Raw genomic sequence first — 17,179 nt, forward strand, 5'->3', positions numbered from 1 at the left:
CTCATTCAGAGTTTCATGAGGAATAATAAGCGTGTTTATGTAACTCAGGAGTGACTTCCTGGAGGCTCTAAACCGACGTTGAACAGAACATCAATCTCTGAGATTATTCTGGTGGTTCTGGGAGTACCAGATGATACCAGAACCACCAAGCTGGGATTCAGAACCAACGCATCAATCATGGGTTCTCTGACCTTCATTCAAAACGGATCAACTGATAAAAATAATCAGTGATAATCACGGTTCTGGTAGTTTCTGGTTCTGGTAGTATCTGGAGATTTTTGGTCCTGAAGCTGAACCTCAGCACCGGCCCATATTCTACAGAACCGGACATTTGTTCTGTGTGTGTTTGCTAATATTAACAGAGTGTATGTTATGAGCCGTGAAGCCCTCCAGCTGTGGACCACATTTAAAACCCGGTTACATTTTAGACCCAGCAGCTGATTCACTTTTTGAGGAAGTTCATTAGTCTTCAGTTTTCCAGGCGGTCAATGATCCACCTGAAGGAATGAATCACCTCTTTCACCTTCAGGCGCCATCATGCAAACATCATGCCGGATTAACATTAGGATAAACATTTAACTCTTTCTCAATATCACAAGGGGGGCGAATATTTTCAGAAACTATAAACTGATAAAAATGTGCCGTTGACTGAGTTTTATGGAGAAACTCAAGATGAACGTGTTTCTGTTGAACAGTTTCATTGGTCAATAATCTCCTGAAGTCAAATTTTCCCGTCAGCATGCAGAGGTGGAGGTTCTGTTTCAAACAGCTTCCTGGTTCCACATTCAGGTCAGCTGCTCTCCTCCCTCTGAGGTCCCGTCGTATAAAAGCAGAGGTTCCTCTCTTCGTCTCAGTTCAGGTCCCACCGAAGCTTGCAGGTGAACGTCACCATGAAGATGTCGACTCTGGTCTTCTTCTGTCTGCTATTGCAGGTATCTGTTCAATGGAAACGCTTTGGCTTCTTAGCCAGGGAGTTTCCACTTGGTTTGGATGCATTTTCTTTTACTCAATGAATGAATTCATCATTTAAAATCCCTATTCTTTGTAATCAGGTAATCTTTGTTTGTCAATGTGAAATATTTCATCATAATAACAGAACCAGTGTGTAAGGGGGTAAATACCTTTCCACTGCTCTCTCCATGGCAAAATGGTTTTATTCTAAGTGGGAGTGGATGAGGACAAGAGTCTGGAGGAATCAGCTCAGAGCAGGAATCTGACACAATATTCCCAGTCAGTAGAAAGGCTGTTATTCAGAACAGTAGTACCAAGGTCCCAGTCCACACAGAACCCCCGTCCCGAGCCCAGGCGGACCCCCTTCTGCCCAACGGAGGATGTATTTCAAGGCCAGTTCTCCAGATGACCCCCAACTTCACCCAACGTCCTTAACTCATCTTTTCCTTTCAACCCTGTGGGAAACCTGTTCCAGGGTCTCTGATTAGCACATTTCTGAATGGAGCGAAGACCTGGCTCTCGACAGAGACTCTCACCAACGACACTTTCTAATAGATTTTTGTAACAACGGATCACATTATTTTCCATGACCCTTTACTAAACTGTCCATATCTGTGCTGCTGACAAGTTAAAAATAATCCTTTACAGTTTCTAAATTTACAGCATCAATTTGCATCATTGATGCTGCTTTAAATCTGAGGTTACTCCTAATTTGAGGTGTAATTTGTTTGGGGATTAAGTAACTGACTCTTATAGGAATAAATTAGCATCCTTTTAGATGTATCCTTCTTATTGGCCAGTACTTTTTCTACAAAGTCTGTGAAAAAAACAAGCATTTGTTTAATATGCATAGGTTTTTCTTGAGCCTTTGAGTCCAGCAAAAATAAATGTACCTTCTCATATCCTTCTATACCATAACTCTGACTAAAATTTTAGATTTTACTTCATTATATACCTTTACCACAGAATTTAAAGTTCCTCCTCCAGGCCTTGCATATAATTTGTTGTGAGTTTTAAAGCTAAAACATATTAAAGCAGAATTGTACCTGTATTTTTCTGAGTAGAAAAACAGATGTGTGAAGTGAGAGAATACTCATTTTTAATGCAGCAGCAGTGATACAATTCTATGATCATATTTCTAATGTTCCTGCCTGTTTTAATTTATTAAAAACAAAATAAAATCTGTCACAGTTGACAAGAAATCAGCCCAGTGGTTAAAACAGAAATGATTTAAATGTAATGGGAACTTGAAGCAGTTTGCTGTAATGATTTTAATAGATCTTTTGCAACAAATGCTGTGGGTCCAGAGCCTGACTTTGAGCATGTTCAGACGTTGTTTTTGTTCGTTGTGAGAACAAAAATCTGTGAAAGACATTTCCTCTTCTGCTTTGCGGGGGGATTGCTAAGCTGTTTTGTTTTTGTCTTTAGATGTCTTCTGGTAAAGGCACTGAGAGGAAACTCAGTGAGGGCAGCTGATGGAAAAGGGACAAATTCTTTGAGTTTCTGGTTTAATAAACTGGGTAAAGTCACAGATCCATCGATGATGGCAGTTTCTCATTGACATGATCTGAGCTAGCATATCTTAACAAAAATGTACATTTCCTCCAGAATTTGACATTCCCTGCACACAAAATGCAAAGAATTAAATGCTTGTTTAGTGCAACAGAAAATATATTCTTGAACATGCTTTGATTATTGTCTGTAAAACAGTCGACAACCAGAAACAAAAGGTCATTCTATTCTCACAAATGAAAAAAGCAGATTCTGTGATTTCCTTCTTGCTTTAGTCTGTTTACTCTTAACATTATGTCTCTTTATTAGCAGCGGATCAACGACACTTTGGAGAGTAGAAATAAATAGTTCAGTCTTTATAATAAGAAACCAGCACCGTCTAAAATGTCAAAGGAAATGGTATCTATTGCAAACCACTTGCCACCTTTTATTTTCTTCCAAAAGTGTATTAACACTGCATAACTAGATTAACTGACAATATTCAGCAATCTCTTCATTCGTCAGCAATAACTAGTTCCGGTGTTTCCTATAATGTTTTACGTAAGTGCAAACCTGCTCTCCCAAATGCAATTATTGCACTTTTTTTCCTCCCCCAGAATATAGAATGGAGTATTATAAAGCAACTGTTGAATACAATTTTGACAAATATTATAAATACTGTATATTTGAAATGTTTCTGTTCAATCTGATTAATGGTACTAAATAACTCTTTATTCTCGATTTAGTCTTTATATTTTAAGGAGATGTATTTATATGTAGTTTTTCCACTAATTTACATTGTTGCTCTCTGCTGTAATCGTATGATGAAGCAACGCCTCCGGCATGATCAGCAGATGGATTTATTAACTTATGCAAATGTTCTCAAAGAGGGACACAGTTACTTCTGCTCACCCTTGGTGCCTCTCATGAGGAAGATTTACTGTTCTTTGTAACTATATTCTTACTCTGTTGAGCTAAATTTGTTTCTAATTCTTGTGACTTAGTGTAACAGTGTTTAGGTTTAAGTTGTAGAATTCCACTTGTTTTATATTTATTAGTGCAATGGGGAAATAGCGCCCTCTCTCTCTCGGTGTGGCTGGTTACACTGTAATCAGTGCCAGTCTGTGAAAGCTACACGAGAGTGTGCTGAGTGAAGCTGACCCGTTGCACTGATTCGAACCCCTGATATGTTCTTGTTCAGGAAATAAACTGACTGTTCACCCAGAAACTCCTCGTCTTCATTAAAAATCTACACAATGCAGAGTCGAGGGGTTACTTGGGCCGGCCCGGTACAGTGGAGTGAAGCAGAACCCGGTTACATTAGCAGAGCTGTAGATGTACTAGAGTCCAGGGGGTTTGCACTGAAGCTGTTTCTGCTAACAAAACATGTAGCTCAATTATGTATAACAGCAGAAAATAATTATACTAGCTTTCAAACGGGAAGAAAAAGAAAGGCTGTTATTGGCTGGTCTTCAGCTGTTTATCATTTCACCGGACGGCTTTAAAAATGTTCCAGAACTCAGCCAGGTGAGTTTCAGTCTGACCTGAAACCAAACATTGAAGGTTTTTACCTGAAAACCTGACAGCAAGGTGCTCTGTCAGAGAACTGCTTCAGGTCCAGACAGGCTGACGGACAGTTGGTTTGTCTATGACTCCTCTTCTATAATTATTATTTTATTAATATTTATTATCTTCAAAGCAAGCAATCAAAATGTTTCTTACTTCCTCATTGAAGTATTGCTACGGTTCAGTTGAGTCTGTATCTCTGTTTTGAATAATTAACACCTAAACTAGTTTCATCAGAAGAAAGCGAATAAAGCGAAACAGAAGCTTTAAACTTCTCAGGTTCTTATCAGACACTGTAGTCGGTTTGTCAAAGGAGGACAAATCGGATCTTCTTTAGAATCTTGGCCAAGTGGAGCTCCATCTGATAACTTGGACTTTGCTTGAAAAGGAGATGTTGGAATCTGCTGCAATGTCTCCAGAAAAAGTTTCCAACATGTCTGAATTTTAGTTTTGACGACAGCTCAGTCCATCAATGGTGTCAGCTGGACTCATTGGTGACCACTACAAGGAAGTCACCCGACCTTCAAACTCTCCAGAACCTTCAGCAGCACCAACTGATGGGTCTAACTAACTGACATATTTGGGGCTTCATGTTTACCTTTTTTTCTAAATTACTAACATCTGGGTATTCTGCTAGTTCAACATCTGTGTGACATTCACTGACTTCTAACACTGATCAAATCAATTCTCTATGCAGGTGTACCCAACATCTGGAGCAGCAGCTACACAACCAACTTTATCAATAACTTCACCAACAACCCCAACAACCTCTTCACCAACAACCCCAACAACCTCATCCTCCTCTTCACCAACAACCTCATCCTCCTCTTCACCAACAACCCCAACAACCTCATCCTCCTCTTCACCAACAACCCCAACAACCTCATCCACCTCTTCACCAACAACCCCAAGAACCTCATCCTCCTCTTCACCAACAACCCCATCCTCCTCTTCACCAACAACCCCAACAACCTCATCCTCCTCTTCACCAACAACCCCAAGAACCTCATCCTCCTCTTCACCAACAACCTCATCCTCCTCTTCACCAACAACCCCAACAACCTCATCCTCCTCTTCACCAACAACCCCAACAACCCCATCCACCTCTTCACCAACAACCCCAACAACCCCATCCACCTCTTCACCAACAACCCCAACAACCTCATCCTCCTCTTCACCAACAACCTCATCCTCCTCTTCACCAACAACCCCAACAACCTCATCCTCCTCTTCACCAACAACCCCAACAACCTCATCCTCCTCTTCACCAACAACCCCAAGAACCTCATCCACCTCTTCACCAACAACCCCATCCACCTCTTCACCAACAACCTCATCCACCTCTTCACCAACAACCCCATCCACCTCTTCACCAACAACCTCATCCTCCTCTTCACCAACAACCCCAACAACCTCATCCTCCTCTTCACCAACAACCCCAACAACCTCATCCTCCTCTTCACCAACAACCCCAACAACCCCATCCACCTCTTCACCAACAACCCCATCCATGTCTTCGCCATCATCCAGCTCAGCCACCATACCTCCCACCATCAGGTCACCAAGCGGATGTTGTGTCTTCAGAGCTCCCCTGCTGCTTTCTGCAGCTCCTCTCCTGCTCTACTTGTTCTTCCTGTGAATCTCAAACCTCATCAAACCAAATTTTATGAAAAGTCAAAAGAGGAACCACAGAAATGATTTGTTCTTTATCTTCTATAGGGACTTTTGGTTGAAATAAAGATTTAAAGATTTGATTTTTATCATTCTGAATTGATGAGAGTATTTCTGTCAGCTTGTGTTTAAGTGTACATGCTCACATATTAATGCTTGTTCTTATGGTTCTGTTCAGTTTTGAGTAAATAAAAGAAGTAGACGTTGCCAGTCCTGCTCTTTGTTTGCATGTTAAAGTTTTAATGAGTTCTGTCTTCATGTTACACATTAAAACAAAGAACAAAACTATTCCAGCAGCACAAAGTTAATAAGTTACAAATGAAAGTCAGAAACGTCATTAAAATGGAAAGAAGATGTGAAATAGAAATAAACAGGTTCCTAGAGAGACGGTTCAGTTTAATCTTCAGACCGACAGATGGCCTGCAGAGCCAGCAGCTGCTCCCCTTTAAAATGTTCCTGAGGGACAATCAGAGAACAATCAGGTCAGTAAAGGTTGCAGGTGATGCAGTGCAGGTGATGCAGCAACATGAGTCCAACCTGCAGAGTGGAGTAGAGAGACGATCCGCTGAGCCTGAGGAACGCCGCGCGGATCGGCAGCAGGTTCTCCTCGCTGTGGGACACCATGATGCCCTGAACCAGCGACGTCTGCAGAGGCAAAACGTCAGGGATCCATCTGGACAGCAACCTGACTGACTGCAGCAACCTGACTGACTGCAGCAACCTGACTGACTGCAGCAACCTGAGTGACTGTATCAACTTGAGTGACTGTAGCAACCTGACTGACTGCAGCAACCTGAGTGACTGTAGCAACTTGAGTGACTGTAGCAACCTGAGTGACTGCAGCAACCTGAGTGACTGCAGCAACCTGACTGACTGCAGCAACCTGACTGACTGCAGCAACCTGACTGACTGCAGCAACCTGAGTGACTGCAGCAACCTGACTGACTGCAGCAACCTGACTGACTGCAGCAACCTGACGGACTGCAGCAACCTGAGTGACTGCAGCAACCTGACTGACTGCAGCAACCTGACTGACTGCAGCAACCTGAGTGAATGTACCTGAGTGACTGTAGCAACCTGACTGACTGCAGCAACCTGACTGACTGCAGCAACCTGAGTGACTGCAGCAACCTGACTGACTGCAGCAACCTGACTGACTGCAGCAACCTGACTGACTGCAGCAACCTGAGTGAATGTACCTGAGTGACTGTAGCAACCTGACTGACTGCAGCAACCTGACTGACTGCAGCAACCTGAGTGAATGTACCTGAGTGACTGTAGCAACCTGACTGACTGCAGCAACCTGACTGACTGCAGCAACCTGAGTGACTGTAGCAACCTGACTGACTGCAGCAACCTGACTGACTGCAGCAACCTGAGTGAATGTACCTGAGTGACTGTAGCAACCTGACTGACTGTAGCAACCTGACTGACTGCAGCAACCTGAGTGAATGTACCTGAGTGACTGCAGCAACCTGACTGACTGCAGCAACCTGACTGACTGCAGCAACCTGACTGACTGCAGCAACCTGAGTGACTGTAGCAACCTGACTGACTGCAGCAACCTGACTGACTGCAGCAACCTGAGTGAATGTACCTGAGTGACTGCAGCAACCTGACTGACTGTAGCAACCTGACTGACTGTAGCAACCTGACTGACTGCAGCAACCTGACTGACTGCAGCAACCTGACTGACTGCAGCAACCTGAGTGAATGTACCTGAGTGACTGCAGCAACCTGACTGACTGTAGCAACCTGACTGACTGTAGCAACCTGACTGACTGCAGCAACCTGACTGACTGTAGCAACCTGACTGACTGCAGCAACCTGACTGACTGCAGCAAGCTGACTGACTGTAGCAACCTGACTGAGTGTAGCAACCTGACTGACTGCAGCAACCTGAGTGAATGTAGCAACCTGACTGACTGTAGCAACCTGACTGACTGCAGCAACCTGAGTGACTGTAGCAACCTGACTGACTGTAGCAACCTGACTGACTGTAGCAACCTGAGTGACTGCAGCAACCTGAGTGAATGTAGCAACCTGAGTGACTGTAGCAACCTGACTGACTGCAGCAACCTGAGTGACTGTAGCAACCTGAGTGACTGCAGCAACCTGAGTGACTGCAGCAACCTAAGTGACTGTAGCAACCTGACTGACTGCAGCAACCTGACTGACTGCAGCAACCTGACTGACTGCAGCAACCAGACTGACTGCAGCAACCTGAGTGAATGTAGCAACCTGAGTGACTGCAGCAACCTGAGTGACTGCAGCAACCTGAGTGACTGCAGCAACCTGACTGACTGTAGCAACCTGACTGACTGTAGCAACCTGACTGACTGTAGCAACCTGACTGACTGCAGCAACCTGACTGACTGTAGCAACCTGACTGACTGTAGCAACCTGACTGACTGCAGCAACCAGACTGACTGCAGCAACCTGAGTGAATGTAGCAACCTGAGTGACTGCAGCAACCTGAGTGACTGTAGCAACCTGACTGACTGCAGCAACCTGAGTGAATGTAGCAACCTGACTGACTGTAGCAACCTGACTGACTGCAGCAACCTGAGTGACTGTAGCAACCTGACTGACTGTAGCAACCTGACTGACTGTAGCAACCTGAGTGACTGCAGCAACCTGAGTGAATGTAGCAACCTGAGTGACTGTAGCAACCTGACTGACTGCAGCAACCTGAGTGAATGTAGCAACCTGAGTGACTGCAGCAACCTGAGTGACTGCAGCAACCTAAGTGACTGTAGCAACCTGACTGACTGCAGCAACCTGACTGACTGCAGCAACCTGACTGACTGCAGCAACCAGACTGACTGCAGCAACCTGAGTGAATGTAGCAACCTGAGTGACTGCAGCAACCTGAGTGACTGCAGCAACCTGAGTGACTGCAGCAACCTGACTGACTGTAGCAACCTGACTGACTGCAGCAACCTGACTGACTGCAGCAACCTGACTGACTGCAGCAACCTGAGTGACTGTAGCAACCTGAGTGACTGCAGCAACCTGAGTGACTGCAGCAACATGACTGACTGCAGCAACCAGACTGACTGCAGCAACATGATTGCAGCAACCAATCGCTCAGCTTCTGTCTCATTTTAGTTTTATAAAAGATGTGACGAATATGTTAATCAAAACCTGCAGCTGTCAGAGGTTGTACTTACTAAAATAAGAACAAATTACATTTTTAAACAACTGAATCCAGGAACATGAATTAAGGGGTTAATATTTTACCTGCAGTCCGCTGAGATCAGTCTGATTTATAATCATTACAGCAGTAAGTCGCCTCACACACGTCAAGTTTTAATTTACAGAATTGTTGAATCTTCATGGAGCATTTTGGTCCAGCAGAAGCAGCCGCAGTCACTCTGAAATATTCATGTTTCTAAAAATATTACTGCCAGCTGCTGACCTGAAACCATCCGCCTGATTTCTAGAGGTTTAAATGAATCACCAGAATTAGGCCGGGTCATGTTACTGTACCTGACCGGGTCGTGACCCGACCCAGTGCCCACAGGATCAGATAGATTCATCTACACATTTATCCAAGATGTTTTCTTTACATTTCTGTCGTTGTCAGCACTAAAACAAACACAAAAGAATCACAGGCGTTGCATAAACTGGTAATTTGTGGCGCCCGCTAGTGGTCACACACAGTCACCATTTGAGGAGTTTTAAACGTTTTTCAATGCGCTGTCTGTGAATGTTATATGGAAGCAATTTCCATGAAAAAAAAAAAGCCCAACACAAAGTCATAATTACGAAATTTAAAGTCATAATTTTAAGATTCAAAATAACAACTTGAACTTTGAAAGTCAAATTTTGAGACTGAAAGACATAAAAAGCACTTCTTCATTGATTTTATATAACTTAGCTTATAATAACCTGCACTGGAGAGCAGAGGTGCGTAGTAATTGGTTACATTTACTCCGCTACACGTAATTGATGAACTTTTTACAGTAATACACAGTAATTTTTTACTTCTGCTTGAGTAATATTGTTATTATTAGTATCACTAAGATTTCTGAACACTTTTTCTACCTTCTGTTAGCAAATTTTACTGATGGAAAAAACACTGAACCACAAACACCACAAACAGGCACACAGTTTATGTTGAAGTGAGACATCTTGTTTATTTTGTTGTTCTAATTTTATTTTCAGTTTTGCCATGTGCTGACATGAATATATAGAATTTTCACTGGGATATTTTTGACCCTGTTCAAACACAGAAACACGACCTCCTGCAAGTGTTTGTGTCATAAAATTATTATTATTATTACATTTTTCTTCTGCCTGAATAGGGTTAGGGTTAGTATTTTGTAAAAATGTTAGGGTTTAGTATTTAAAATTCCAAAATTTTTACATTATTTTATATTTTTATCTGTCTAACATATTTTTGAAAGATTTATTCAGGTGTTATGGTCAGTTTTTCAGCACTACCTACTTGTGTGAAAATATGTAGAAGTAGTGTTACTCTTTCCTGAGTAAAATCTTTGGTTCCTGGCCGTGGAAGACATTACTTGGGTCTGCGCAGGCGCAAAGAAACGAGTTAGCACGAATAGAAAGAACATCAGTTTTCAGTGGCTCGAACCGGTACCAAAGCGATTCAGATCGGAAAACGGGTCGTTCTGGTCGTCTATGTGTTCGGATGGTCTTTTGTAATACTTTAACCTGGTCGCTGTGCCGTTATGTCGGAACAGTGAACAGCCGAGGCGCTGCTAGCTCACTCCGACCCCCAGCTGAGGACGTCTCCTCTAATGAGCACATCTTCTGGAACATTCATCAGCTCCAGAGGAAGGCAGATATTGGTAGGTTATGTCACTAAATAACAACTAATGGTAGTGTTTAAATAGGGGATTTTGAAAGGAAAAAAATGCAAGTGACCACGGTAACGACCTTGCGTTTTTCGCGGGGTTAAGTGTTAGCTATACATGCTAATGAAGTTTTCCTGATTTTGGCCAAGTTGAAGTGGAAAGGAGAGGAGTCAAAGATTTTAGTCCAGTCAGAGTATCACTACTTTAACATATTTTTTAGCCCATTAAGAGTATGAAGGTATCATCTAAGACGGGTTTGGGCCCTCCTGGTCCTGGAGGGCCCATAATGAGGTCATTGTCAGGACTCTGGAGAACCTGACTGCCCTTGGGAGGTGATTCAGCTGTTGGATTCAGGTGTGTTGGACCAGAGAGACTCTAAGAATGCAGGACAGCGGCCCTCCAGGACCAGGAGGGCCCTCCCGTGATCTAAGATATTACTCAAGTAAAAGTAAAGAAGTATTTTGTAAAAAGGCTGCTAAAGTACTTTTTACTAAATACCTTTACTGTTTATAACGCCTGATTTAATATTTTACATTAATGTGATTGAACAGAAAGAAAGGTTTTGTGCAAAGTGTGATATTTTAAAGACTAAAATGAGACAAATTAATACACATAAATAGCATAATTACAAAATAACATGAAGACAAAAGAAACATTTATTTTTTCCAGTACAACTGATACACTAGGTAATGTGTTAACATTTAACCTGTCCTTAAAGGGTTTGCTACTTAAATGCTAAACTTTCACATGCTCAAAAAATAGAAAATATTACAAAATCAAAGCTGGTGTTCAAACGAGAGGTCTCACTTCAACATAAACTGTGGGTGTGTCTGTTTCACTTTTGGTTAAGGTGTGCCCTTTGCCCTCATCACTGGGCCGTGTGTGGGTGTTGACCAGTCAACATCTCACCTTCATGGTGAGCAGTCTCTGGGCGAGGTAGACCTCGGGGTCCTGGATGCACTGAACTGTTCCAGCACAAACACAGAACCATGAGGAGTTGATCAATCAGCCCAACAATCAGCAAACCTCTAACCCGGGACTCACCTAAAACTCTCAGGCCGAGCCGGAAGTCTCCTGAGAAGCGTTTCTCCACCAGCTGATCCACCGTCTGCCCCGTCTCCAGCTCCAGCTCCATCAACACTGCCAGACGTTCACAGTGAGCATCTCAGCTCCACCTGCAGGCTGCAGCCAGTCACACACTCACCTTTATCCAGGTGATCCGAGTCTCTGGACGTCAAGATGCTGATCCAGGGTCCGGCTTCTGCTTTCTTCTCACTGAGAGACGCAGCGAGAGCCTGGGAACGTAGCAGAGCAGAGCTGGAGCTCAGGCAGATGGAGTGGAAATGATCCGGACTGCATGAGGAGCAGAAAATACCTGAACGTCTCTCTGGACAGAGCTTGCAGTAACGGCTTTCTGTTGGAACAAAATGGAGGACAAAACAACACGCTTCACCTTCCTACTGGGACTAAACCAGTTTTATGCACATTATTCAGATTAATTCCATCCAAAGATGGGCTGTAAATGTCTTTGCCCAAAAATCCAGAAAACAATTTGCTCTAAATTAACCAAATTTATATTTTTTCCTGCAACAGAATCTTGGAGGGAATATAAAGAGTTTCCTGCATCTCATCTTCTTTTCTTTGTCATCAGAGTTAAATAATATTCAGTAGGAATGTAAACTATTAAAAGACTTATGATTAATTGTCGATTAATGGTTTGTTATATTAAAATTAGAAAGACTAACTAATGACATGTGCTTAAACCAGGGGTGTCCAAAGTGTGGGCTGGGGCCATTAGTGGCCCTTGGAATAGTTCTGGTTCTTCACAGTTCAGGCAGATCAAGTTTTCACTGATCCCAGGTCAGGTGCATAACAAAGTATTCATCCAGGTTCTTGATTTTAATTAAAACATTTTTTTAATAGTTTAAAAAGATAAAAGAAGATCCAGTGACTTCACTGAAATGGAGACCATTTAATAAACTGGTCCAATTAAAGCAAGAGGGGCCCAAAAAAAATCCAGGAGATGAACAATGTAGTTTATGGTTTGCTGTTTTCTTAAATCTGGCAAGCCTTTTTTTGTTTGTTTTAAATCTTAATTATTTCATTAACATTTTTGATTATTTAGGTTATTGTTATTTATAATCAGGTAAACAATCAAAAAATCAAACTGTTTTTGCCATTGAAATGATGTTTTTCCCAGAGTCTGCTTATGTCCTGACATTTTGGCCCCCATGGTGAAAAGTTAAAGCACAAAGTTAAACCTTAAAGCTGCCGTCCAGCAGAGGGCGCCGCCGCTCATCTTTAAGCAGAAACAAAGATGGCGGCGTCATCCCTGACCAGGATAGAGAAACGATCAGAGATGGTTTATGCAGTCAGTATTTAATACAACTGACACAAAATAATGTTAAAATTTAATTATTTTTAAAATTCAGCAAATTCTGAAAACTTTCGTCCTTTTTGGAAACACTGGATTTGAAGAAAATGGCGACTTTACATTAACTACTAAATGATGAAAGACTTAAATAAATTTACATTCAGCAGAGCCACAACCAGCCGGCCGAAGTCTCCACTGGTTTCTGCTTTCAGCTCCTTCTCCAGATCCTTCTTATACACTGGAACCAGAGAACCAGCATCAGAACCGAACCGGGCCCGATTCCAGCAGGAAGGCCCAGAGACTCACTCTGCCTGTAGACCGCAGCCACTTCCTGCAGCGTCTTCCTGGAGCGGGAACACAGAATCTCCAGCAGAGTTTCCTCATCGGTGCCCAGACCCTGCAGACACACGGACCGGATGAGAACCCAGACGGTGCGGGTGAACTCCCGACCGGACCCGGAGGCTCACCGCCATGGCCGCCCTCAGCCGCTGGGCCTCCAGCTGCTCCGGCGGCATCATCAGCTGCAGCAGCAGCTCCTCCAGCTGTCCGGACAGAACCTTCTTCAGAGCGCCGCTCAGATCCTGCAGCAGCACAGAAACACCTGAAGGCCCTCAGCAGCTCCCTGGGTCTCCAGAACCAGAACCAGGTTCTGGCTCACCAAAGGGTCAGAAGGTCATCCTCCAGAGAGGAAGGTTACTCCCAGGATAATTTAAAACATTAAAATGAATGAGAAAAAAATATTAAAACGTAAATCAGTAATAAAAATAAATTACAGAAAGAAAAAAAAATGTAAATATTAAAAAAATATTATTTCCATGTAAATAGAAACAGTAAAATAATAAGAAAAAATTAATGTTAGTAAAGACAATATAGTTAAATTAAAAAAGTAAAAAAATAAAATGCCAAAATAAAAACATTAAAAAGATCATTTTATTTTGTATAAGATAAGCTTAAATGAAAAATCTGCAGGACTTGTAATTTTTTTATTGGATTAAACTGATCAGAATGAAAGATTAAAACTTGTTTTCGGTTTCGTCCCGTAGGACTCGGCGAGTGTCTGAGTGAGACCCAGCCTGTCGTCCGGTCTGCAGAGCTTCTGTCCTCAGCTTTAACGCTGCAGGGAGGAGCTCAGTCCTCAGGACGGACGGGATGGGAGAGGAGGCCACAGAACGGGAAGGTTGGCGGTTAAATACCCGGCTGGCTGTCGGCGCTGAGCTCCTTCTGCAAACACAGGTGTGTTCACTCATGTTTGATCAGCAAACACAAAGTTCAGGGATCAAAGTGCAGCAGCGACCCGGAGAGACATGTTGAGTAACAGGGAGGCTCCGTCATTCATTCATTCATTCATTCATTCATTCACAACTCTCTTCCTCGGCGTTGCACCGTATGTCTTTTAACACTTTTCACTAGAGATGATTAATATTTTCACTTTTCAAGCAGTTTTGCCCTAAAACTTGAATCCTCGCTTTGTTCCACTAATCCAGTGTTTCTCAATTCCGGTCCTCAGGCCCCCACCCTGCATGTTTTAGGTGTTTCCCTTCTGCCACACACCTGGATTGAATCTGTTGGTGATTAACAGGCTTCTACAGCACTTGATGGTCATGCAATCATTTGAATCAGCTGTTCTGGAGCAGAGGTACATCTAAAACATGCAGAGCAGGAGGCCTGAGGACTGGAATAGAGAAGCGCTGCACTAATCTGAGCGTTCAGTGAAATATATCAATGTAAACAAACCACTTAAGTTGTTGAGCTTTTATATCTCACACTCTGACACTCCTGTTCTTCATGTATGGAACACAGAGAAGGCCAAAAATGTCATGTTCCTAACACAAGAGCAACTGCATTCACAACTTGGAGCAAAGACAAACTCTGCCGTTTCTTCCAATCAGCATCCATTCCTTGGATGAAAAAGAACCAGTCACAAGCGGCGAGTCAAAATCCTCCAGGAAGTGACGGAAAAACAACAAAACATAATAAACTTAAACCTGTCATGGTAAGGCATTCTGCTGGACCATAAATTATCCCAGAAGTTATTGAGATAAATGATAATATTGAGACCATTTTCCAGTAACATAATGGAGATGGAATAATAATGCAAGAACACATTCTCAAAGATCAATAAACTATCAATTATAATGGACATTTAAACTGGAACTAGAAGACCTTTAAAGGATTCAAAATTAATAAACAAAACAGCAGAAATAAGAAATAAAATTAATTATTAGTTTCTGTAAACAAAAAAAACACTCCACTTCAAAAAAATGGTGATTTCATACCAAAGAAACTGACAGAAAACTTTTATCGTCCAGTTTTTGGTAGGAAGAAAAAAAAGAGAAATCGATAAATCAAGCAAATGGAAATTATTGAGCTTGTTTTAATTTATCTTGTGATTAATTGATTTATTAAGTTAAGTAGGACAAATGCTACTTTGTGCATTTCAGGGAACATTCCTGTATTTCTTTTGCTGCTATGTGATGTGATGCTTGGTTTACTTTCTTCCCCTGAACGTTTGGGAACCTTCCCGCTCCACTTCCTGTCTTCGTACCTGCTTGGTTTTGTCCTGGAAGCTCTGGGCGACGGCTTGTCTCTGGGCGTTGTTGCGGTTGGTCAGGATCCTCACCAGAGCTGTCATGTCTGAACAAAGTCCACAAACATCAGCCTCCCGGGTCGGAGCGGGCCAGGGGAACTCCGCTCCGACCCGACCCGCTCCGCCCAGTACCTTTCCTCTCCAGCGCCGCCTGGATGTCCGCCGCGTCTCGGTCCGGGTGGAAGTTGGGGAAGGGTCGGATGGTGCCGAGCGTCCCCCACCACATGTCCTGAGGAGACACACAGGGACAGTTTAACGTTGTGTCCACGTCGGGTCAGAGATGGGTTCTGGTGTTACTCACTGAGCAGAAGTTTTCATCCATGGTTGAGCTTGAACAGAACCAGAACCAGCAGCAGTACCTTTAATTCTCTGAAGCCTCTGCTCCTGTCCTCAGTGTGTCCTCTCACCTGAAACTGGACGTCTTTCTGCCGTCCGGGATCCGAGACACACCTGCTGCAGGACCTCCTGACCAATCACAGCTCAGCTTTCTGTGAGCGTCAGCAGCTCATTGGTCCGTGTGAGGACTCCCGGCTGGAAAACGATCCGCTCCGGGATGAACAGGAATCCTGACGGACCGGTTCTGAGCAGGAAGTGATGCTGCCGTTGGCTGCAGATGCCCCTGGATAACGAAGGACCCGATTTGGATCCTTCCGCCTGCATGCTGCTCATGTCTCAGTAGGTCAAACATTCACAGCCTCCATGTTTCCCCATTTGGATCTAAAACCTGCAGCAGAGGAACGCGATCCGGTGTTTTCACTGCAAACATCAGAGCTGCTGCAGCTTTTTGCTTTCAAACGGTTTGCAGCTTAAGTCAGAGGAAACTCTACATTGTAGACCACTTTCTACAACTTGTTTAATCAGGCTCCTTCTGCAGAGCGTATGTAAAGTCCCCAAGACTTACAGGTTTATCTCCTATGTTACCTTCCAGATCTTGGTTATTTTAAAAATCTTGCAGATTGCTTTTCTGAAACTTCCAGGTTTCTCCTCTTGAACTTCCAGATTACTTTCTTTGAACTAACACAAAACTTCCAGCAGGTGAAACCAGATTTTTTGGCCATATGTGAGCCATATTCCAATTTTCACGGCAGTCTGGACAGCCCAATTCCTTCCTACGGAGGTATTTTTGGTGCAAAAGTATTTGTACCTTGTAACTCTGAAGTTGAAATCCTATAGGAGTTTTGTAATTGTAGATTTTTGTCAGTCTTTCACAAATGTAAATCAATAGTTACATCTCTTCGATTAGTGCAAGTACACAAATTGTATACATTGAGTCACACTTTAAAAAATGTTACACTTCTAGTTTTGCACCAAATGTTCAAAAGCAAATGGTGCAAAACAAATCTGCACGCCTGTGTGGGAAAAAAAATAACGTGAATATTTCTTTATCACTCACAGAAATAAAGTAAAATATTTAGTTTGGATGTAAATATTTAACTTGCTAGCTAAATACTTAGCTTGCAACTAAATAATCAGTTTGAAATGTTTTCTAGTTAAATATTTATCTCAACTATATTTTTAGCTTGTTAACTATTTAGTTTAGCTAAATATTTTATTTGTGGATTAATAACAGTGAAACAATGAACCCCCTTTTAATTTTTTTAACAGGCTAAATAACTTAGCTTTACAAATATCTCCCCTGAGTTTAAAGACTGGTGTTGACAGGTTCAGATGTGCAGGAGGATTTCTATTAGTCACTATTGTTAATCCATTATTTAT

The 17,179-nt window shown here is 42.7% G+C and overlaps 2 protein-coding genes and 1 long non-coding RNA gene across 6 annotated transcripts; 2 read left to right on the top strand and 1 right to left on the bottom strand.

Moving 5' to 3' along the window:
* The first annotated feature begins 739 nt into the window (after positions 1–739).
* LOC122844025 (myb-like protein I) lies at positions 740–5,886 on the top strand. The gene is made up of 2 exons (XM_044139228.1): positions 740–932; positions 4,706–5,886. The coding sequence occupies exons 1-2, from the start codon at positions 740–742 to the stop codon at positions 5,704–5,706; spliced, it is 1,194 nt and encodes a 397-aa protein (XP_043995163.1). The 3' UTR covers positions 5,707–5,886.
* Positions 5,887–5,898: 12 nt separating this feature from the next.
* Positions 5,899–16,147, bottom strand: anxa14 (annexin A14). Of its 4 annotated transcripts, XR_006372832.1 has the most exons (13): positions 15,765–16,143; positions 15,596–15,692; positions 15,422–15,510; positions 13,344–13,457; positions 13,183–13,273; positions 13,035–13,114; positions 11,878–11,916; positions 11,707–11,797; positions 11,547–11,642; positions 11,412–11,467; positions 9,172–9,270; positions 6,217–6,324; positions 6,111–6,135 (listed from the first exon to the last, which is right to left on the bottom strand). XR_006372832.1 is itself a non-coding variant. In XM_044139505.1 (12 exons), exons 1-12 carry the CDS (start codon positions 15,783–15,785, stop codon positions 6,076–6,078), a joined length of 942 nt encoding a protein of 313 aa, XP_043995440.1. In that variant the 5' UTR covers positions 15,786–15,913; the 3' UTR covers positions 5,899–6,075. The 4 variants fall into 4 exon arrangements, 2 of the variants coding, with proteins under 2 accessions (XP_043995440.1, XP_043995439.1); XM_044139505.1 differs by lacking the exon at positions 9,172–9,270 and having other exon boundaries at positions 5,899–6,135; positions 15,765–15,913; XR_006372831.1 differs by having other exon boundaries at positions 11,412–11,642; positions 15,765–16,147.
* On the top strand, positions 9,277–12,204 carry LOC122844248. Its single transcript, XR_006372836.1, has 2 exons — positions 9,277–10,496; positions 11,353–12,204. It is a non-coding gene; the product is annotated as an uncharacterized LOC122844248 (long non-coding RNA).
* Positions 16,148–17,179: the final 1,032 nt, after the last annotated feature.

Source organism: Gambusia affinis, linkage group LG14, assembly GCF_019740435.1.
Source record: "Gambusia affinis linkage group LG14, SWU_Gaff_1.0, whole genome shotgun sequence".
Taxonomy (NCBI): Eukaryota; Metazoa; Chordata; class Actinopteri; order Cyprinodontiformes; family Poeciliidae; genus Gambusia; species Gambusia affinis.